Source organism: Ursus maritimus, unplaced genomic scaffold, assembly GCF_017311325.1.
Source record: "Ursus maritimus isolate PB19 unplaced genomic scaffold, ASM1731132v1 scaffold_3, whole genome shotgun sequence".
Taxonomy (NCBI): Eukaryota; Metazoa; Chordata; class Mammalia; order Carnivora; family Ursidae; genus Ursus; species Ursus maritimus.
In genome coordinates, this window is record NW_024425563.1 from 85,522,927 (window position 1) to 85,547,250 (window position 24,324).

General features: G+C 41.9%; 1 protein-coding gene across 1 annotated transcript in view; it reads right to left on the reverse strand.

Annotated features, from left to right (window-relative positions):
• Positions 1-24,324, reverse strand: part of PUS7 (pseudouridine synthase 7) — a 52,596-nt gene that overhangs the window by 16,767 nt on the left and 11,505 nt on the right. Inside the window, exons 5-9 of the mRNA XM_040644364.1 lie at positions 22,784-22,928; positions 16,199-16,310; positions 14,242-14,319; positions 1,331-1,459; positions 537-662 (exon numbers count right to left, since the gene is read on the reverse strand). Of these exons, the coding sequence (XP_040500298.1) occupies positions 537-662; positions 1,331-1,459; positions 14,242-14,319; positions 16,199-16,310; positions 22,784-22,928 (590 nt within the window). The remainder of the gene's footprint in view (positions 1-536; positions 663-1,330; positions 1,460-14,241; positions 14,320-16,198; positions 16,311-22,783; positions 22,929-24,324) is intronic.

The following is a 24,324-nucleotide window of genomic DNA, read 5'->3' on the forward strand; positions in this document are numbered from 1 at the left end:
AGTCCAAGTATTTGTTGATGGGATTCCCACCCTAGCTCACCCTAGAGGGATTCCCTTTTTCCTGAAAGTGAATCAGAGTTCTTAAAATAAATTTTACCACGCTATTTCCGTCCTACACCACTTTCTTTAAGGGCGGGGGAAAGTGAAGATGAAAATTTAATAAACTGGAAAGCACTTGTTAATGGAGATCTCCAAATGCATCGTCTGTCAGGCTACCCAACAGCTTATTGAACTGAGCCAAGATTTACCTGTAAAGAAGGAACTAAAAAGAGAATCCCTGGATGGGTTATCAGGGATGAGAGAAAAACTTACCTTTCAGGTTATATCTTTTTCAACACTGATTTAATTTTTTATTGTTATTTTTGTATTAATTGGTATTATATTAAAAAACAAAAATTAGAAGAATGCTGTGGATCCGCTGATGAGACACACTGGCTCATTCGGCCCAGACATGAATAATTAAAAACAACAGCAACAAAAAACCTTTCTGCTTTTTTTCAGTGAGCTCATTCAGACAAAAGAAATTAAATACACACCTTCCAACTTGGTATGTGGGGACAGCTGTAGTTCCAAATCTTTGCATTCCGTAGTAGTTAATAAATCCGATCTCCTTGAGAGAGTTCATAGCTTGCTGAACTTGCTCATCAGTTCCTGTTATATTTCTGTAGGGCCCAAGTTAGCCAGAGAAAAAACCGAGTCAAACACATTCAGGGACGCGTATCCTCAATGATAAGGCTTGGCTTCCGGGCCGTGTCCTTATCCCCTGCAGCTTTCTCTCTACCTGCTGAGGACTTTGTGTTTTAAAAAAAAAAACTGTGGCAAAATATACATAACATTAAATTGACCATTCTAGCCATTTTTAAGTACACAACATAGTGGCTGTAAGTACACCAACAGTGTTGTGCAACATTCTCCACTATCTACTTCCCGAACTTTCCACTCTTCCCACTCTGTACCCATAAACAGTACTCCCATGTCCCCCTCTTAGACTCCCCCGCCCCAGGTAACCTTTCTTCTACTTTCTCTGTCCGTGAATTTGCCCATCCTAGCTACTGCCTATAAGCGGAAGCACAGGCTCTTCGTCTCTTAACACCGTGCTTGAAGCACACGGCTCCTTTCCAAAGGAAGTGCTGAGTTTTGAGAGATGAGGGGATGTTGGTACCAACTCTCCAGCAGTATTTGCTCTCCCAGCCCTATCAGGCTCTGCTCGGCCTTCCCTCACTGCCACACCTGCTAGAACCGCTCACCTGGATTAATAATGGTTCCAAACAGATGTGAGGTGGCCCAGGGAGACCCTCTCTGGTCTGCATTCCTACCTATAGGTCTTTACCTGAGGACAACGGTGAAGTGATTCCCTTGAAGCTCTCCCAGTTTCAGAGGGTTTTTCTGATAGCTGAAATTCCCCAGCTTAAAGTTCATCAAGCACTTGTTCAAGTGGGCAAGCCTTTGAGCAGTTATTCTAAAAAATATAAAATAAAAAAGGACCACCAAGAGGATCATGAAGTACCGCCTGACTGAAAAGGTCCTGGATACCCTACTACGTGAAACGACAGCTCGAAACAAGACCATGCCAAGCTACGAGGAGCCAAAACACAGGCGCCACGGCAGGTGGGCTGAGCATACTTTTCATCTCCCTCTGGACTATTTCTCCAGCAAAACGATACTGGTTCGATCTCACCGGATAGATTAACCTGGGCCACATTTATGTTCATAAAGTCTCATGTGATTTATAATGAGTAATGGAACAATCGTATCTGTGCAATTTGCTACTTTTTGTGAGGGAGAAGGGGGATAATAACAGAGCAATCCCATACAACGGTAAGGACTGTTACTGCATTTTAAAGAAGAGTTAGTCCTATTTTTATCTATCAGAAAAATACTGTAATCTAAGAAAGATCGAAAATGTACAGAGAATAAGAAAAACAATGCAGTTTCATCACCTGAAAAAAAAATCTGTTAATATCTAACTTTGCATTTCCTCCCACTTTTTAAACACATTAGATAGATAGATAGATAGATAGATAGATAGATAGATAGATAGATATAGACAGATAGGGATAGAGATGGCATTCTACCATAAATTCGTACCTTGCTATCATTTTAAAGGTATAAGAATGGAGGGGCTGGGTGGCTCAATTGGTTAAGCATCTGCCTTCAGCTCAGGTCATGATCCTGAGGTCCTGGGATCGAGCCCCGTGTCATCGTAAAAGGAGTTCTCCCTCTCCCTCTGCCCTTCCCCGCTGCCCAAGTTCTCTCTTGCTCACTCCCTCTCTTAAAAAAAATCTTTAAAATGTATAAGGAAATTTTCATGAAAAATTCCTTAACTTCTTTAGTAGTAATTTATGTAGAAAAACAAATACAGAACTGAAAAACCTATGTCTTATCTCTATCCCTCAACACCTCTCCCCACCAGCAGCCCCTGTTAACAGTTTCTTGTGCATCCTTCCAGAAACACTTTCTGTATATAGAAGCATATGTGTACCTAAAGTCTCCTCCCTTTTAGGAAATTTTTTGTAAGCTCTTTATACATTGTATATATGGAAAAATACATGACTCGTAAGTGTTCTGCTGGAATGAATTTTCACAAAGTGAACATAACCATGTAACTAGCACCCAGAGCCTCCCTTTTAAAAAACAAATTTTGTTACATGATAAATTGTTCAGCATCTTTTTTTTTTTTTTTTTAAGATTTATTTATTTTTAGAGAGAGAGAGAGTGCATGAGCAGGATGAGGGGCAGAGGGAGAGGGAAAGCACACTCCCTGCTCAGCGGGGAACCTGATGCAGGGCTTGATCTCCCAACGGAGATCATGACCTGAGCCGAAATCAGGAGTTGGATGCTTATCGAGCCACCCAGGCGCCCCAGCTCCTTGCCTTTTTTCCACCTAAAAATGCATTTCCGAGATTTGCTTTATCCACACAGTACTTCTGAGGCTGCCGCATTCTTAGTCCAGTTGCACGGGATGGCTGCTGTCCTACGTATTCAATGCTTTATCTGATCCCCTTTGATGGACATTTAAATTGCTACCTATCTTTTGCTATCACAAACAATTCTACAGTAAATATCCTTACATATACTTCTCTGTTCATCTATACATAGTGCATGTCTGAAATAAATTCCTAGGTGTGGGAGGTGTGGATTTTAAATTTTAATCCCTACTGCCCTCCAAAAAAGTTTTATCAATTTATGCTCACACTATTAACATGTAAGTGCCTACTGCCTCGTCCCTGTGTCTACTCCCATAGCCAATTATAAACCTTTTTGAGGTCTGCCAGACCGTTAAAAATGGTATTTCCTTGGTTTTTATTTGCACACTTCCTGTTGTGAGGTTAAACATTTCTGCATATGTTGGCTGTGAACTGCCTGTCTGTCCTGTTACCTATTTTTTTACCTATTTTGGATTGTTACTATTTTTCTTACTGTTTTCACAGAGTAAGGAAATCTGTCCTTTACCACATAGTTTGCAAATATTATCTCCCATTTTGTGAGTTTATTTTTTAAAAGAGTCTATTTATTTGAGAGAGAGCATGAGCTGGGGAGAGAGCTGAGCAGGGAGCCCAACGTGGGGCTCAATCCCAGGACCATGGGATCATGACCTGAGCCAAAGGCAGACACTTCACTGACTGAGCTACCTGGGCGCTCTGAGTTTAGTTAACTTATAGTAGTTTATACATTAGAAAATTTCCCACTTGTTTTATTTAAAAAAATTCAGAACTGGAGAAAAATGGCAACACTGTAACCTTATACTTCCCAGGAGATTTACCAATTGCTAACTTTCCCCCCCAACTTTATATATCTCTTTCTAATCTATGAACACCGCACACATTACACACATATGCACAAACATAAACACAAATGTAAGATCTAAATACTTCACTGAAAGATTTTGAGTGTGTTGCAGATATCACACCTTACCCCTAGTGACCCCTGTGTGTCTCCTAGACGCCTCCCCAAGCAGGTCACACTCAGGAAGCCTAACGTGAATTCAACACTACTGACAGGCAGTGCATATCCACACTCACCCAATTACCTGATAACATCCTTTCGATTTTTTTTTTAAGCTCCCTGAACTGAGGATCTAACCAAGGGACCACACACTGCTATTGTGACGTCCAGTTAGTGTCCACTAAGCTGTCTGGATCGGCCCAGCCTTTTGCTTTCTGTTGGTATCTGACTTTTAGCAGAATCCAGGCCAGCTGTTTCACACCATGACTTTACATGCGGATTTCACTGCTTCCTCGTGATTAGATTCAGATAAACACATTACTTAGGTGGGGCTATGGCCTTTACAGTGTATCCCAGCAGAAGGCAATAATGTTCAGTTTGTCCATCACCGATGGTGATAAATTAATCACTGGGTTAGAATGGTATGTGCTAGTTTTTTCCAGTGTAAAGGGGCCTTTCCTCCTAGGTGGATTATCCTGTTCCCCATAGTCTTTCATCCGTCTGTTCAGGCACCCCAGGATTCTTCCTGCCTGAAGCAAAAACTAGTGTGTTGATGTGAAAGTGTTTTTCTCTATCTACCATTCCTCCTCAGATGGCGTTCTTTCATAAATAAGGACGAAAAAGTAAAATTTTAGTTATGCTCATGAATCTCTTTTTTTTAAATAGTTCTAAGGCTCGGGTGCCTGGGTGGCTCAGTCAGTTAAGCGTCTGCCTTCAGCTCAGGTCATGATACTGCGGTCATGGGATCCAGCCCCATGTCCGGCTCCCTGCTCAGTGGGGAGTCTGCCTCTCCCTCTCTTCTCGCTCTGTCAAATAAATAAAATCTTGAAAAAAAAGAATAGTTCTGAGGCTTAAGACAGAGAAAGGGTATCCCTAGCCAGTGATCATTTTTTTTAAAGTTTCCCAAGAGCAAATAGAGTCCTTCGACAGTTTTTGGTTTTGTTTTGTTTTCAGTAAAAAGGGCACCTTTCCTTTTTTCCTTTTGGCTTCCTGGTAGTGATTACTTCCTATCACACCTCATTCAGAGCTGGCCTCCACGCATTCACCAGCACACTAATCTTCACTACGGGGGTGTTCTAAGTTTACACTGGTTGTGGGTGGGGGGGAATAAAAAGACCTCGGGGCACTGCTGTTCCAGGGGCGTTGAGTGGAAGCTTCTGTTCCTCCTTCCCCAGTCCACTTCTGATGCCAAAAGTGGGTCCCTTACGAAGGAGGGGGCTACGAGAGAGGTCACGCTGACTCGGGAAGGTTTTCCTGCTCTCGCCTGGGCTTTAAATCATGGAGGTCTCCTCATCCTAAGCAACAAGGAGGTGAAGGAAAGAACAGGGAAAGTGTTTTTCACACACAAACTGGCAACCATGTCAGCAGCTGCTCAGTGGCGTGGGCTCCACATTTTAAATTAACAGTATCACACACACGCCTTTCTGCTTTATGGCCTTTTAGAAAAGCAGACTGTGGAGTATAAAAACTGCACCAAGGAACTGGCTACAAAAAATATACATATTTATTTGCCTGCATCTGTGTGCAGTGATACTGTGGCTGGTGCTGCTTTTGAACTGGCTTTGTTAATATCTGGCAAAGCGGAGTCACGGCTTTGCAAGCCATTCCCAGTGATCTCCTTCTTTGCTTCAAATAAAAGTTTTCTTTATGCGAGAAAAAAAAAAATCTGACAAAGCACTGCCACGTGACCTACTCAGTGGAGACATACAAAAGCATCATCACTGATTCTTTTGTGCAGTTTTTTCTTTTTATGTTTAAGTTTTTGATTCACCTGGAATTTATTTAGAATAGGGAACTGAGGTAAGGAGCCAATTTTTTTTTCTTAGATGGCTAGTCAGTTATCTCAACAACATTCATTGACTCAACCATTTTTTTCTCTGCTGATTTATTTTTTAAAATTTTATTTATTTGACAGAGAGAGAGAAAGATGGAGATACCACAAGCAGGGGGAGCGGCGGAGGGAGAAGCAGGCTCCCCGCTGAGCAGAGAGCCAGCGATGCGGGACTCGATCCCAGGACCCTGAGATTATGACCTGAGCCAAAGGCAGATGCTTAACAGATTGAGCCACCCAGGGAACCCCGTCTGCTGATTTTACTTTATTTTTTAAAGATTTTATTTATTTGACAGAGAGAGAACAGCGAGAGAGGGAACACAAGCAGGGGGAGTGGGAGAGGGAGAAGCAAGCCTCCCACTGAGCAGGGAGCCCAATGTGGGCTGGATCCCAGGACCTTGGGATCATGACCTGAGCAGAAGGCAGATGCTTAATGACTAAGCCACTCGGGCACCCCGCTCGGCTAACTTTAAATGCTACTTTGAATACATACTAAATCTGTGGATGGATCTGGGTTTCTAATTATTCTACCAATTTATGTGCCAAGATCAAACTGCTTTAACTGTAATATTTCTAGAATATGCTCTAATATATACTGAGGTTAATTCCCCTTTGTTAGTGACTTTTTCCAGAATTTCTATAGCCAGTTTTCATCTCAAGTTTCCTACATTTGCTTTATGATTAACTTAAACAATACCATTGTACTGTTATTCTCTCTAGTAGCAGCATAAATGTATACATTTATTCAAGAAGAAAAAACATTTATATGTACCTAAGAACAGGTTGTATCATTCATTCATTCATTCAGTTCTTTTACATCTCTCAATAGTATATCAAAATTTTCTTCATAAAAATCCTATATATATAAAAAATGTTCCTACGTACATTCTTTTTTTTCCTTTTGTGTAAAAAAACTTCTTTTCCATTATAATTTCTAACTAGCTATTGTCTTCATATTACGTTTTGTACATTAATCTTTTTTATCTTATATAACTTTCAGTCAACTCTTTGCAGTAGAAATAATTATCAATGACAAAAACTGCGATTTGGCCATCTCCCTTTTAATTTTTACAACACCTATTTCTTAAAAAAAATTTTAGGGACGCCTGGGTGGCTCAGGTGGTTAAGCGCCTGCCTTTGCCTCAGGTCATGATCCCAGGATCCTGGGACTGAGTCCCACAACAGGCTCCCTGCTCAGTGGGGAGCCTGCTTTTCCCTCTGCCTGTTCTGCCTGCTCTGCCTCCCACTCCCCCTGCTTGGGCTCACGCTCTTGCTCTCTCTCTCACAAATAAATAAGTAAAATCTTTTTTAAAAAAATGTATAAAAAAATATTTTTTTAAGATTTTTTTTTTTTTTTGAAGTAATCTCTACACCCGACAGGGGGCTCGAACTCACAACCTCAAGATCAAGAGTCGCATATTCAGGGGCGCCTGGGTGGCACAGCGGTTGGGCGTCTGCCTTCGGCTCAGGGCGTGATCCTGGCATTATGGGATCGAGCCCCATGTCAGGCTCCTCCGCTATGAGCCTGCTTCTTCCTCTCCCACTCCCCCTGCTTGTGTTCCCTCTCTTGCTGGCTGTCTCTATCTCTGTCAAATAAATAAATAAAATCTTTAAAAAAAAAAAGAGTCGCGTATTCTACTGATTGAGCCAGCCAGGTGACCCTTCTTAATTTTGTTTGTTTGCATTATAGTCCAGAACAACAAAAAAAGAGTGGTAATAGTGTGATCATCTTTATTTATTTTGTTCTGGCTCTAAATGAAATCCTTCTGGTATTTCCTCAATAAATAAAACATTGGCTTTTCATTTGAGATTTTCATATTTTGTCATGTTAGAATATTTTTATATTGTTATGACAACTTACATCTCTACTTTAGTAAAAAGGTTTTGTTTTGTTTTGTTTTTTTAAGGAATAATCTAATGTGGTGCACCTGGGTGGCTCAGTCGGTTGAGTGTCTGCCTTCAGCTCAGGTCACAATCTCAGGGTCCTGGGATCAAGCCCCTCATCGGGCTCCCTGCTCAGCAAGAAGCCTGCTTCTCCCTCTCCCTCTGCTCCTCCCCCTGCTTGTGCTCTCTGTCAAATAAATAAATAAAATCTTAAAAAAAAAAAAGAGAAAGAAAGAATCTAACATGGTTGAAAACAATGCTTGAAACTTACTTATTTAACCATTCATTTTATTTAAGATTCTCCGATTTGGGCTATTTGGGTTGTTCACAATTTTTGAAAATCACAAATAATGCTGCATGTTACATCATTGTGCATATGATGGTTTTAACTTTCTCTAAATTCAGATTTCCTCCGAATAGACATCTACTCTGAGAACTACAACAAACGTATTTGTGCTTCGCCGTGTGGAATGACACACTTCACACTCTGGACTGTTTTCCAGGACTAGTCCTTGAGCTCATTCCTGCTGTCAGGAGCCATGTTCCGGCTTTGGCCTGGAAATGCAGGCGCTGGGGGCGGGTGTGTGTCTGGATGTGGAGCCGGGGAACCGGGGCCGGCATGAAAGGCCGAGCTCTGCCCCAAGTGCCTGGTCTATACACCCAAAGTAGCTCATCACGGAAGCAGCCCCACACAGGTGTGCGTCTCTGCCCTGCAGTCTCTGAGGTCCCAACGTTACAGGAAAAACTGATGGCAAAGTTTCTTAGTCCTTAGTTAAAAACATGCCGTTCACTGAGTTCAACTGTTTAAAATTCATCTATATAAGACCAGCTAGCCAATTCATCACATGAAACTCTCTTTTTCTTTGCTGAAGATTTCCCTATACTTTCTGAAGACACTCAATCACCCCTTTGCTGCATATCAATCAGTATACTTGTTTCCTAGCTCAGTATGTGCAAAAGCAGCCTGACCAAATTTCTTGAGGAAAAAAATCTGTCATTGCCCCATTGATTAATATAAAATGTAGGAAGCTAGCCAGAGAAGCTGGGAAATAAGCAGAGCTCCTACTCCATTATCCCCCCTCACCACATCCAATCCGAGGACCAAACGTTATAAAGCAGGTCTAGTTCAGCCCTGGCAAGCCGCTCAGAGGCGGCAGGTCCAGGAGAAAAGGCACCAGGTCCTTATCTGCATATGTATGCGGACAGTGGCACAAATTCATCCAGGAATTATATCCCAAGGAGTCCAGGAAGCAGAGGATCAGAAGGGCCAGAGTGAGGACGAGGACGACAGAGCCCCTCTTTGGTCAGGAACTGCTATTGCAGAAACAAACAACAGTTAAGCCAACTTGGCAGCTCTGGAGAGGCTCTGGAGAGTACTCCCTGATAGCCATGCAAGTACCTGACAGCTCTGTTGTTTTTTGGGTTTTTTTTGAGATAAAATTAATATACCCTAAAATTTATCACTTTAACCATTATGAAGTATTCAGTTTGGTGGCTTTTAGTATATTCAGAATGTTGTGCAACTGTTACCACTATCTAATCCCAGAACATTTCCATCACCCCAAACAAAACCCTACACCTATTAACCCCATTCCCTCTCCCTGCAGCCCCTGTCAACCACTCATGTACTCTGTCTCTATACATTTCCCTATTATGGACATTTCATATAAATGTAATCGTGTATGTGGCCTTTTGTGTCTGACTTCTTTTACTTAGCATCATGCTTTTAAGATTCATCCATGTTGGGGGGCACCTGGGTGGCTCAGTCATTAAGTGTCTGTCTTTGGCTCAGGGCGTGATCCCAGAGTCCTGGGATCGAGCCCCGCATCGGGCTTCCTGCTCTGCTGGGAACCTGCTTCTTCCTCTCCCACTCTCCCTGCTTGTGTTCCCTCTCTTGCTGTCTGTCTCTCTCTGTCAAATAAATAAAAAAAAATCTTAAAAAAAAAAAAAAAAGATTCATCCATGTTGGGCACCTGGGTGGCTCAGCCATTAAATGTCTGCTTTCGGCTCAGGTCATGATCCCAAGGTCCTGGGATTGAGCCCCACATCAGGCTACCTGTTCAGCGGGCAGTCGGCTTCTCCCTCTGCCCCCTCCCCCAGCTCATACTTGCTCTCTTTCTCAAATAAATAAATCAAATCTTAAAAAAAAGACCCGTCCATATTGTAATATATGTCAGTACTTATTTCTTTTTATGGCTGACGCACACTCTGTTGCCTCTTCTCAAACACACAACAGACACATATTTCTGAATCCCGCTGGCACAGCAGAAAGCAAGAGGTATACTCATTCTTACAGGACGGGCGCTCCCTGAGCAGAGGTTGAATAGTGTTGACGGTATCTTCATGACACTGCTCACAGTTTTAATTCTGATGATCTTCGACAGAGCTCTACGGTTGTAAAATCATAGCGAATTCTGTGACTAACTTGGGACTACTAAAAACCTCACTTTTAAACATCAGGAGCCAACCTAAGCAACACATTGCACAAAAAGCCTTTATTAACAAAGCCAGCAAAACACTGGCCCAGGCTCAGAAAGGAGACTGGCAGGAAGAGGCAGGAAAAGAAACAAATCATTCTGAACGAGGCTGTTCCTGCTGGAGATCCTGTTAAAATTACGAGGTGGCTGGAGAGTTATAACGAAGCTGAAAAGAAACGCTGCTTATCCCTCGGAATGAGCGATTCAGCAATAATTAAAACCCCCGTGTGGCAGAGTGGGTTTATCCTGTCTACCCGTTCTCACGGGAAAGGCCAAACTGCCTGGCCCTGTGTATCCATTAAGCAAACGAAGGGTGTCGCCTGCATCCGCGAGATAAGTGCTATGTGCTTTCCAAAGGCCAACGCTTAGGTGTCTAATATAGTTTCTTACTAAGTCAACAGGAAGATGAGAAAAGCAACAAAGGGCTATGGAGACAGAGCAGCACTATGATGAAGTATGACACCTGGTGGCTACCAAGAAGAGAAAGAAATATCTTCACTACAAATAGTCAAAGATTTCACATCATATAATGCAGTATAAAATAATGAGATGCCCATTTTTGACCCTCAAATTAGCAAAGGATTTTTTTTTTTTTAAAAACCATAACACTTGTTAGGGAGGATTCTGGGGAAGCAAAATAAAGGTGATAAATTGGTACCACCTTTCCGTCAGGCAATTTGGCTTTCCTAACAAAACCCCAAAACCTCGAGTTTCATATTTCCTTTAAATCAGAATTCCACTGCTAAGCTTATCTTTTTAAAAAGATTTTATTTTGGGGGGCACCTGAGTGGCTCAGTTGTTAAGCGTCTGCCTTCGGCTCAGGACGTTATCCCAGGGTCCTGGGATCCAGCCCCACATCGGGCTCCCTGCTCTGCTGGGAGCCTGCTTCTCCCTCTCTCACTCCCCCAGCTTGTGTTCCCTCTCTCACTGGCTCTGTCAAATAAATAAATAAAATCTTTAAACAAAAAAAAAAGATTTTATTTATTTATTTGAAAGTGAGAAATCACAAGCAGGGGGAGCAGCAGGCAGAGGACAGGGAAAAGCAGACTCCTCGCTGAGCTAGGAGCCCTACACGAGACTCAATCCCAGGACCCTGGGATCATGACCTGAGAAGAAGGCAGATGCTTAACCGACTGAGCCACGCAGGCCCCCTCTCTGCTAAGTTTATCTTAATGAAGTTTTCACAGATGTGGGCCAAGATTTAGCTACCAATATGTCTGTCATGGAATTGCTTATAATAGCAAGAAATGGGAAACAATGTCAACATCCAAAAATAGAGTAACAGTTCAGAAATTAGGATTCACTATATCTTAAATGTCTTTTGCTATGTACTAAAAGTGAAAGAGGTATATCATTTACTGTTCACAAGAAAACATTTTATATAAATATTTCAGTTCACAAGGAAAAAAGAGTCCCCCACAAAAATATACCAAGCTGTGAACAAGGCAATCTCTAAGGGAGTACAATTACGGCAAAACTTTCATTTTCTACCTAATTCCTTCTGTGAGGAAAATAAAACAACTAACTCATTTATTTCATATTAAAAAGATATTATCTTTAAGTAATCTCCACACCCGGCATGGTGCTCGAACTCACAACCTGGATATCAAGAGTTGCACGCTCTACTGACTGAGCCAGCCAGGTGCTCCGAACTTATTATTTTTTTAACTTATTTTTTAACTTAGATGAAAAAAATCTGCAGAACCAGCCAGAAAGCACAGGAGTTGACTACAACGATATTTTAGATACTGAGCATGGAAACACCAGAGCCCCTGAGTCCCCGCTGTTCCCCCTAACCCTTCAGAGTTTCTGGCTAGACCACTGGCCCACTACCTGCAGCGGCAGTTTCAAATCCTCACGCCCTTTTCAAGTTCCCTTCCCCACTCCTGCCCCTCCACTCAGCAGATGACTCCACAGTCTGTGCATCAACAGGACAGAAAAGAACAAGCCACCACGCAGAACATCTTCAGCTGTCTCCTGCCGCTCTCTTTCAAACCCGTCAACGTGTGCACACACCGTCAGTGACGTCACAGAGAGATGTTCTCACTCTGCTTTCACGACTACATCATGCCTCCATCCCAAGGTCAAGGAGGAAAAGGGCTGGAAAATCCATTAGGATACAACCAGATGCTTAATCCCGTCACCATTTCAAGTGATGGGAAAGAAGGAGACTACAGGGGATCGTGGGGTGAAGAGGAAAGGCGCCTCAAATTCTTAATGAAAGGATAAGGGGGTTAGAAATCAATATACATATTTAAGTGGGGACAGCAAGCGCAGAGGACTTCCTTTGTCATTACAGTATAATTAACGTGTGGTAACTGTACATATTCCAAATGTACAAGATTTATCATGTAAATAAGCCCATGAACCCATCACCACATTCAAGATAATGAATATACGCATAACCCTCAGAAGTTTCCTCCTGCCCCTTTTTCTTCCTCCCACCACTCCTTACCTTGGGGTGTGTGTGTTTGTATGTGCGTGTCTGTGTGTGTGCATAAGATGAAAGCCTGAATTTGTCTGACTTCACGTGGCTATAAATTCATCTCTTCCCCTTCCTTTCACTCAACTGGCTGGGTTCAGAGCCCCCAGGACACGGCAACAGCCCCGAACTCCAGGGTCACCCACTTGCTCTCATTACAACCCCTAGTCCTGCCTCTCAACACAATGCCCTCCGTTTAGATCATGGTCAAGTCCAAGATCCACACCATGACCTACAGGGCCCCTGAGGATCCTGATTTCTTGCGATCTCCCACAAGACTAAAGTACCTGCCAGGTACCAAATGTGTGGTGCTCCCCAACTCCTTTCCAGCATCTTTTCATGAGGTATTTTCTTGGTTTAAACAAGCAACCCTAGACCCTCCACAGCTCCAGGAAACTCCTACTTGTCCTTCTAGAATCTAGACCAGTGGCTCTCAACCACAGGCTATTCTGCCCTTCAAGGGACATTTGGCAAAGTCTAGAGACATTTTTGGTTGTCACAACTGGAGGGTGGGGGGTGGGGGGGGATGCTACTGACATCTAGTGGGTAGAGCCCAGGGCTGCTGCTAAAAGCCCTGCCATGCACAGGATGACCCCCACAACAAAGAATTATCCATTCCAAAATGTCGCTGGTGAAGGCAGAGAGGCCCTGATTAGATTAAAACTCGAGGGGGGGGGGCGCGCCTGGGTGGCGTAGTCGTTAAGCGTCTGCCTTTGGCTCAGGGTGTGATCCCAGCGTTCTGGGACCGAGCCCCACATCAGGCTTCTCCGCTAGGAGCCTGCTTCTTCCTCTCCCACTCCCCCTGCTTGTGTTGCCTCTCTCGCTGGCTGTCTCTATCTCTGTCAAATAAATAAATAAAAATCTTAAAAAAAAAAAAGATTAAAACTCGAACATCCCATTTTCTGTGAAAGCCTTCCTTGGCCTACCCTAATGCCCCCAATGCACCTGTATTTTAGCATTTATCTCACTGTGTGATAAGCTCTGGTTTACCTGTCTGTCTGCTCCATTAAATTATAATTGCTTCAAATGCACAGACCATCTTTTCATCTGTATATCCCCAGTGTGTAACAAAAGAGCTCATTCACTGCTTTGTAGTTAAATTTTAAGTAACTTATATTTAATAATGAATGAACAAAAAAGGACAGCAAGGAAGCAGCACTTATTCTCTTGGCTCTACCACAAAAGTCATTTAAAAATCACACAAATAATACCTGTTTGCTCCTAAAAACATTAGGAAATACAGATAAGCAAGAAGAAAAAAATAAAAAGTGATTTTTCAAATAGGCAGAGACACCATTTAAAGGGGGTAAGAGATGCGGCACCTGGGTGGCTCAGAAGGGTTAAGTGTCCGACTCGATTTCAGTTCAGATCATGATCTCAGGGTTGTGAGGTCAAGCCTTGCTTTAGGCTTTGGGCTCAGCGAGGAGCCTGCTTATCCCTTTCCCTCTGTTCCCCTCTCCCTACGCTCTCTCTCAAATAAATGAAAATCTAAAAAAAAAAAAAAAAGAATAAGAAGAAAGAAAAAAAAAGGGAAGAGATAAACCCCACAGCAAATGTGAGAACTGTGGAAGGTGATACTAAGGTTTCTGCAGAACGAATTCCGATATGTACTCGGTACTTACTTGAGAACAGCAATCTCTTGAACGGTTATGGCCCTTTTATCTTTGGTTCCCATGTAGGAGAATATGTTTGGTTTGACTCTGTTAAAACAAAAACAAAACCATATGAAGTGGCACACCATTAGGAAATTCTATTTCTCATGATTTAAGGTTCAAAGTAAATAAAATCATAATAGAATAGAAGAGTAAGGAGAAACTTGATTTAAAAATGTACCCAGGAAAACATAATGTGCAAGCTAAGAAAGTAAATGATGCCTGGACAGCTCCCTTCTTAGCAGGGCTTAGGATGTTTGTGCCTATGAGAAAAACGGCCATTGGAAGACTTGGCTAGCCAGTAACCAAAAAGGAAAGAATGCACTTCCTGCCGATCATTGGCCATTCACTACATGACACGACAGTGAAGGTAAAGAGAAATTCATTCTAGATACATCATGGACCACTCTGAAAATTTTATTATCTTCAGTGTTTAATAAGTTAATAATAATGTGAAGTTTCCATAAATACATGCTATTTGTTTGCATAAAAAAGACCAAATGCTAAAAATAGGGATCTGAATATTTTTGATATAAAGATGTAAGTAAAAAAAAGAAGTAAAAAAAAAAAAAGATGTAAGTAAGCTAGTTAACTAAGAAAACTGCTCCACATGAAAAGGAAAAGGACAGGACAAATTTCTTGAACTCTGAGCATTCCCCAACTGCAGATCTCAGAGGAAGGCCCTCCACAAGGGTCTATCCTCCCAGGCCCAGGTCCAGACAGGCTCCACTGACTCCCAGAGAGCTAGCACCTAGAGTAAAATAAAATGTCCCTTAGAGGGTACCTCACCCTACTGGCTGAAATACAGCCCTACCGGCCCTGACCCCCAGTACCTCAGAATGTAGTTGCACTTGGAGAGGGCCTTTAAAGAGGTGGTTCATTTAGAATGAGGCTGCTGGGTGGGCCCTTATTCAATCTGTTCCTATGAAGAGAAAATCTGGACACACGGACTCTGGGGACGCACACACACGGAGGGAAAACCATGGGAGGACATAGAGAGAAGGTGGCCATCTATAAGCCAAGGAGAGGCCTCAGAAAAAAACCCAAACCCGCCAACACCTTGATCCTGGGACTTCTAGTCTCCAGAGCTGTGAGAAAATTCATTTCTGTTATTGAAGCCACCCAGTCTGTGGTATTTTGTTACGGTGGCCACAGCAAACCGACACACTGTGTACCATGTTTAAACTGGGTTAAGTATGTATCAAAAAGTAAACATCCGTTGCACACAGACTGGCAGTGGTGCCCATACCCACGACTGAAAAACATGAGTGAAAAACACGAGCGAAGAACATGAGTAAAGAACAAGTCTTCGACACTGGCCCATCCTCAGAGACTCACACCTGCTCTTTTTTTTTTTTTTTTTAAGATTTTATTTATTTATTCGACAGAGATAGAGACAGCCAGAGAGAGAGGGAACACAAGCAGGGGGAGTGGGAGAGGAAGAAGCAGGCTCCTAGCGGAGGAGCCTGATGTGGGGCTCGATCCCAGAACGCTGGGATCACGCCCTGAGCCGAAGGCAGCCACCCAGGAGCCCCACACCTGCTCTTTCTGCATTCCTAGGAGGAAATCCGACTGGTCTCAAGTCTTCAATCTCCAAGCATTAAGAGTTCACAGTCTAGTTAAGCAAATCCCTGCGAACACACCAAAGTGTAGGCTTTCTAGGAAGCAAGTTAATATTTATTTTCAGCTGGATGGACCAGTATGTGAACTATTAACTTACCAAATTTCCAACTTGAATCACTAGAAATATGCACAGAGGTTAAAAAAAATTTTTTTTAATTCACCTATTGTCTAAGGAAACTATAACTGGGGGGGGCACATTTGCTATCTGTTCGCCTATCTTCCCGCTCCTTTTTCATTAGCATGGAAAGAGAAAAATGAATTCCCGTGTTGTCATTTTGTGTCAGCACAAGAATGAGATACTAACCGTAAATATTTGGACAGCACATTAATAGCATCCATGGTGTCTTTGTTTTCCTTGTACAGTACAAAGTGGCAGTAACTTCCCCTAGATTTTGGCCAAGAATGCTTTCTTGGATCTTAAAAACAAGAAAATTAAATGTTATATAGACCATAACAAAAGTGATCTAAGCTTTTGCTTATGAAACCTACGAGCTCATTTTTTGCTAGAGAACCTCTGAGTGAGCAATCCGATCTAGTCTGACAAGAAACACAGGTTAAGTGGTTACAGCTGTGTGGGCTACAGGTATTACACTTCCTGTGATTGGAGACTCAACATGATCTGTCCATAGTCACAATCAAAAGCTGAAAGGCAGGCTGTGTGACAAATGAGTAAGACTAACCAGCAATCCTCACACAGAGCAACCCTCACACAGAGGGGTCCACTGCTCCCCAGTGGCGTTGACTTCACAAGCACGTGTCTTCTAGGTGGGTACTGGCTTTCTAGAACACACGCGGTCCAGAGGGAAACAGCACTCCAGTTGGCATCTATAAGCCTTGCCTCAACCTCAAGCCGGGAGTTCACACATGCACGCTGGATGCCTCAGAAAGGATGGGGATAAAGCTTGTGAGGAGTTGCCTCGGTGACAGGTTCAAGTTTTCCAAAGGCCGCTTCCTTCACAAAAGTTGAGTTAATCCTAGGTGGTTTACAAATGTTTACCTGACAGAGCGGCTGGCTTTCAAAATGTAATGGTCATTATCCTTGGGGAAAAAGAAACTCTAAAAATTAAGCCAGGTTAAATGTTAACTTTCAACATGAACTTCTGACCTACAAGTTACTTTGATTGTTCAACTTTTTGAAAACTGACCAACATGTCTGGGCTTTGGAGAACCTTTAAAAGTGTTCTCTTAAATGAAAATTTAAATTGTACTATCATCTACAGACATATTTTTAAAAATATATTAGGATTTAGATTTAAACTTTGATTTTGAAAAATCAACATATTTTGGGAAAAATATGTAAGCCACAACCCCATTTCCAGACACTGTACAATAATATTCCAGCTGCAACTGTTATCTAAACACACCTAATTCACTTGATTTCTGTAACTCCATCAAAGGAAAACTGTGAAAAAAGATTTCATACAATTCTTAGAGTCTTCTTTTAAAAATGTTCCTTTGTCTTTGTCCCTAAAAATAATTCTTTAGCATGAACTCATGAATCTGCCCTCTTCAGACATTAAGAAATGTCCGGTACTGAAGCTGCTGGTACACTTGGCTTTGTCAAAACAAAAGCACTCTTGATAGGTTAGTGATTGACGCTACAACGCAAAGAACAAATGAATCAGTAAATCATCTTGGAAAACTGCCATAGCATGTATGCTCAGCTGGCTGCTTCTCCTTCCTGATAAATATGAATGTGACTCTCTTCTGTCCTGGAGAACAAACATATTATGAGGATTTCTTTGGCTCTTCGTGTGAATTCCTCGCAACGCATCCTCAGAAAATTGTGAATAAGAGGATTATTTTTGGCTTTCCTTCCAGCTCACCACAGTTAAGCAAAATTGTCTTCTACTTAGCACTTGGGAGAATAATCATTGGCATTTCATTTTCTCTACATGCTCTTACCTGCTGCAGTTCTGACCTCTGTCCAAATGCACAGCATAAAGAGCACAAGAGAGCAATGTTTAATTGATAATAATATTAAAGTGCTTTAGAGGTGAACATGCAAATGAGCGCATGGAAAGTTTCTACCAAGGACTGTTACAGCACCTGGTAGTTATGTGGTGGGTTAACAGCCATTCAGACATTAACAATGGAATGTCGCAGAGGCAAACAGTGAACGAGGAGAGAACTCACCTACAGGTACCAGCCTCCCTGTCTCCCTCACAAGGGCATGTCAGTTCATCCTCAAAGCCGCACTGTCTGTACCCACAGGACGCAGCATAGGGTTTACGAGTGAATACAGTATGCTGTCTACCTGACACTAATATTACACTGCATGTTAACAGGAATCTAAATAAAAGCTTAAAAAAAAAAACACCTAATACAAAATGCTTCCCCATCTAGAGATTTGTTTTCACAAAGTGCTACTTGTGATTATCTTTTGGTGGTGACACTGCATGTAATTATTGTTTTGTTTTGTGTTTTTCTACGTTTTATGAGTTTCCTGAATTGAGTTATAAAGATTTTTTTATTCAATAAAAATTTGAAAAATCATTACAGAAAACAGTTCTTGAACTGATAAATTACAAGGGATTTGAGGTGATTTAAGAAACTTATCTATTTAATGCAATGTTCAGACCTTTTTTGTATCATTGACAAGTTACCTATTGTAAAAGACATTTTTGAGACAACTAGGGAAAAACTGAATGTGCACTGGGTATTAGATATTAAGAAATTATTGTTCATCATGTAGGATGTGATAATGGTTTGGGATTTTAGCCCTTAGCTGCTAAATACATACTGAAGTATTCATGAGTGAAATGAAGTGCTGTGTAGAATTTTCCTTAAAACACTCCACAAGAAAAATTAGTGGGTAGAAAAGATCAAACAAAAACAACAGAATGTTAATAATGTTTAAGGTAGTTGGTGGGTACACAGTGGTTCAATATATACTTAACACTCTGTGTGCCTGTTTGAAAATGTCCATAATGAAAAGTTAAAAAAAACTTGTGATCAGAATTGATGAAGTGGAACTTTATCTGTCCTTAATGACCCCCCTCAGGAACATTCCCAATCAACTATAATGGCGAGAAATAAATGAAGCCTCAATGCTAAGAAACTAAATGCTATTATACCTTAAGAGAAACCATGACAACCGAGTATGAGTTTTGGCTCACAGGCATGCATCTTTTATTAGCAAATCCAAGCACTGAGCATGCATACAATTATCTCCTCTGTCAATAACAGATACGAGGATTCTTTTTCTAAGTGCACTAAGTATACAAAATAGTAAGCATCTGCATTAGTTAACTGGGAATATTTTGAATAAGGGAAAATCAACGAGTCTCAACTTCTGGGTGATTTGACTTTCTAAAACTCCAAATCCTTAAAATGCTAAATAGCATGTATGTAGCTTTATAATTTAAGAGAATTTAAAATAACTTTCAGACTTTTTTGAGACACTCTGATATAAAATGTAAATGCAAAGAATTCTCAGGCTGAGATCACAGGAAGCAACCTTCTGATGGTCTGATATGGCAGCACCGGTCCAGTAGAAATAGAAACCAGAGAAAAAGAAACCACATTCAGGAAGGTTCAGGTACTGAGCACAGAGATCGTCATGAATAAGGAAGGAAAAATGTAGCCCAAGAAAGAGGACACAATGGGGTAGCATGCAGAACATTCTTTCCTTCTTATTCAAGGCCATTTCCAGGATTGCATCCCTGCACACCGACCTTCCAGCTTCCTCAGGATCCTGCTCCATACACTATCATTCTCCTCCCAGAACTTCTGGCTCTTTCCCTTTTAGGGTATTAATATGCCCGGGGCTCTTCCATTTCAAAAGTTGAACTTATGCCTCCCTCTCAACCATGTTGCTTTCCTTTCTCACTCTCTTTACAGCTTACTTCTTTTAAGCTTCTTTATTTATTTAAGTAATCTCTACACCCAACGTGGGGCTCAAACTCACGACCCTGAGACCAAGAGCCGCATGCTCCTCTGGCTGAGCCAGCCAGGTGCCCCCCTTTACACCTTCTTCGAACAGCATTCCGTAATTAGTGCCTTCCCTCTCAGCCTATGGTGTAAAGTGGTTTCAAACCCTATTCCACTAGAGCTGCTATGGCAAACACACCAATGATATCTATGTGGCTAAAAACTGATGGGATATATTTCAGAGTTCTTATCTTGCTGGACCCATCTGTAATATTTTCCATGCTAAGCACTTTGATTATCGGCATTCTCTCTTCCTGTGGATTCCACAACACCAGTCCGTCCTGGGGAGTTTCCTTTTTATCTGTCTGGCCCTTCCTCTGGAGTCTGTGGATTCCTCGATCTGCGTATCCCTGCTGGGACCCACTCATTTCAGAAAGTATGCAGGAACCTCTACATGTCAAAAAAAATTTTTTTTTTTACTTAAGTCTTTTTAAAAAGTATTTTTAGAGGCATTTGGAATACATTCTATCTGAAAATATAAAGTAGTTTACCTGATTACATGGCTTAGAATAATTATATGCTATTTTCATTAAAATACCGTAAGTATGGTTTGGTAGGTCAATCAAGGTGCCCTCTCTATCCGACTGGATTAACAACATAATATTGGAGCTAAAACAGCTGGTAATTTGTGGTGTTTGGGCACCATGATTTAGAATCCACCATGCCTGTGTTTTAGGATGCATGGCTCTAGCTGAGAGAAGTTTAGGTGAGAATATTGCAAGTCTCCTAGATCACGCATGTAACAATTTATATCAGGGTATGGCAGGAAAGGAGCTCTAAAAACACTATAAACTTAGTTTTGTAATGAAGCTTTAAAAGCTAATTTATTCATATGCTAGTCAAGGTAGCCCAAAAGGATAAGCTGTCATTGGTACTGGATTCTATGTGCAGGGGCATGAAGAGTAGTCTCTGGATTCCGGCTCTCCGGCTTTTCCAATGGCGTTTAACTAAGGCACTCTCAGTGGTGGGAGTGGATCTGCAAGAGATGAACACGGGCTCTCCAGTGTCTGTCTGGGATTATGAGGAGGTGGGAGAGAACGGCTCAGACCTCTAGTCCACTTTGACCAAATGCCAAAACACCTCAAGCCCAAGAGGTTTAGAACTCTATGCAAGTAACAATCCAATGTGACCTGCCCTCATGCTTCCTGCTAACGTGAGAAATTCCTTTTACTGAAGACGTGCAAGGGAAACCGGGAGGGTGGTTCATGTCCTACAGAGCTCAGCATCTCACCCGAAAAATCGTAAAGAAATTTTTTATTTCGAAAAAAAGGAAGGTGGGTGAGGCTTAAGCATAGAAAATGTGGATAAAGACAGAACGTGAGAGATCTGGTACCACTCGCTTAAAGGTGAAAGGGTGGGAAAACTCTAAGGGCCACCGTGATGTGCAAATAAATGCCCTAACACCCTGCAGATCACAAAAGCTGGCATCCTCTAAGAAAGAAAGATCATTTCCAAGCCGCAGCCAGTCCAAACAATACGGGTTTTGCCAATCTGCTTCCTCATGACCACACTCAGCAGAATTAAGACCTTGCCCTTGAAAGAGGGCGGGTGACCATCGTGGACTGCCTCTCTACAAGGAACAGCTTGCCAGCAGCCGTCCTCAGCCTGGGCTCCTTGAGAGACTTGAGACTAAATGCACCACCGCACCCTCTCTATACCTAGGATAGTTACTAGCCAACTGCCAATCTTGGGAGAAGGCAAAAAAATCACTCAAATCACTTTCCACTGGGATTACTGCTCCTGAACAACCTCGGCAGGAGTACTATTTTATACTGTGACTCAGACATCAGAGAAATGTACAACAACCAAACCATTAGTATGCGGTTTGAGGAGTAATTAACAACTCATGCCCTCAGTCATTCCAGAACACATCATCTCATTTTTCTTGCAGTATCCACAGAGGAGTGGCCTCCGATGTCCACCTTATCCTCCTCACCTGCTCAAAATTTCGGATTTCTGTGTCACTATCCAGACTTACTGAACTGACGATATTATTTTTTTCAGGCATCACTAAACCTTATTTCTGCTCCCATTTTTCTTATACTGCCCTTATTTCACTAGAATCATAGTTACAAACAATTAAGTCTTCATCCATTCACAGAGTTAACCTAAGAGAATACTGACAAAGCACGAAGAGCGTGAATTGTCTTTTGTTACACAGTTTTGGGCGTTTTGCTCTGACAAATACATCTAGAAATAACTCTTCCCTAATAAAAGCTATCAAGGGTAGGGGACGAGGGTGAGGAAATCTCTTTTTTCCCCGTCATTTTCATTAGAATTTTGCCTGCTGATTTGGCAGATAAAAGAAGAAAAATTACCTAATTTTTCTTAAGGTTATATGCAAGTAGAAATTTTCATGGCTGTAGAAAACATATTAGAGCATAAATATCAAAGAGATTCACTGACGACACACTCATTTCAAATGAATGATATACAACGAAAGATGAACATGGGCGAAAGGGTGCTTTCCTGTATAGTCCATGCTTTTAATGCATGAGTGAAAAAACTCACGGTTGGAAAACCACAGCTCTTCCAATACAGGGACTTTGCAGAAAATATGCCACTGGGATTTTGGGTTCATCTGAAAGCTTTCTTTCCTCCATTAAGACACAGAATGAGCAATATCCTTCCATTTTCTTCTTGAATTGCTGCTGAGCCCATTCTGCTCTTCAGGGAACGTATCAAATTCCTAGGACTGCCTCCCAGGCACCACTGTAACTACAGCAAGTCTTGACTCCCATAAGAGACCTAGGGCCCCCTACCAGAAGCAGTCTGCAGGATTGCTCTGTGAATGGGAAAGCTATTATTCACCTTCTCTGAAGGAGTGACACGATCAATATCCTTTCCTGCCTAACAGCCAAGAAGCCCTTAACCATGAACGGGCACAGAGCAGGAGGAGTGGGATGCCACCCATGACCACCGGACAGAAGTAGTGCCAGGTCACTCACACACTTACTTGCCAGAGCCTTTTTCCCAGCTGCATGGTAGGCTACAATATATTTCTTCCCCTCCCTGTCCTCCGTTTTTGTCTCTAATCCTGGAAACAGAGATTTAATTGCTTGATGGATGACGGTTCTTTTCTCTTTGGTGTCCTCAATAACCTATTAAAAACAGAAATAACGTGACTACTGATTTAACAAACATCAAACAGGGAAATATTACTAATGAGTCAGTAAAAACACGAGTCATGTTATCAACTGTGCAAAGTAACAGAAGTCCACACGTAGGATTTCAGGATCTTTCAGAGCTTCGCAATGCTGCACATCTTCAGAGCCTATTTACTGAGCAGGACCATCTGCCAGGCGCTGTACCAAGAACTTTGCAGTCATCGGCTTATTTAATCCCCATCATCTCCTTACCATGCCACCCCCATACCTACTTGGAGAGAAGGAAAACAAGGCTGAGAGAAGTAAAGGCACGTGTCCCAGGTCACACAGCTGGAGGACAGCGGCGACACATGTGAAATCCAGGCTGGTGTGACTCCGGAGGCACCCATCACAGACACTTCTGCTCAGGGACTCAGAGCTCACAGACAGCAATGTCAGCAAGCTGGGCCTTTTGAGAGATCAGAAACTCCACTCCCTTGAACAGTCCAATCTACAGCTGCCCCACAATGAATCCTATTTTATACTGATGACGTTCTAGCACATTTGTTCACAATACAAAACAAAATCAACATCTAGAAAATGTAAACTTATTAGTTATAGAACTATTGTTCAGGGGCGCCTGGATGGCTCAGTCGGTTACACAACTTGACTCTTGATTTCGGCTCAGATCATGATCTCAGGGTCATGGGACCGAGCCCCACGTTGGGCTCCAGCTCTGCACTGGGGGTGGAGTCTGCTTAGGATTCTCTCTCTCCCTCTGCCACCCCCCACCCCCACCAGCTGCACCCATGTTCTCTCCTGAAAAGAAAAGAAAAGAAAAGAAAAGAAAAGAAAAGAAAAGAAAAGAAACTGTTGTTCAATTTCTGAATGTGTCTCACACTAAGAAGTACATTTCTCACCTGGATTCGACAGCCAGAAATATGTATGTATATATGCCTTACTAAAAATCTAAAAAAAATCTGACCAAACAGTATTTATCCTTACTGTGTACAATGCAGTTATTTTCTATTTTATCGTTCTGCATTTACACAAATATTGGTTAAGACGTACTAAATTGATTCCATGATCCACTAAGGACTGCAACCTGCAAGCTGAAAAACACAGGATACACGAAACTACTTGCTAAACTTAATAATATTTTGTAAAGTTAAAAACGTAAAAGAAAACAAACTACATTATAATTACAGGCACGTGACATTTTCATATCAAAACATGAGTCTAGATCCGGCATTTACTGAGAACACTGAGTTGGAATCACACTGTGCACATGACCGAATACGTATTTAGACTTCAAAAATCGGCAAGTCCATCCTCATTTTACAAACAAGGAAATTTGCCCAGGGTTCATCTTTAAAGGTAAAAACTTTCAGTAGATGACTGTAAATTGTGT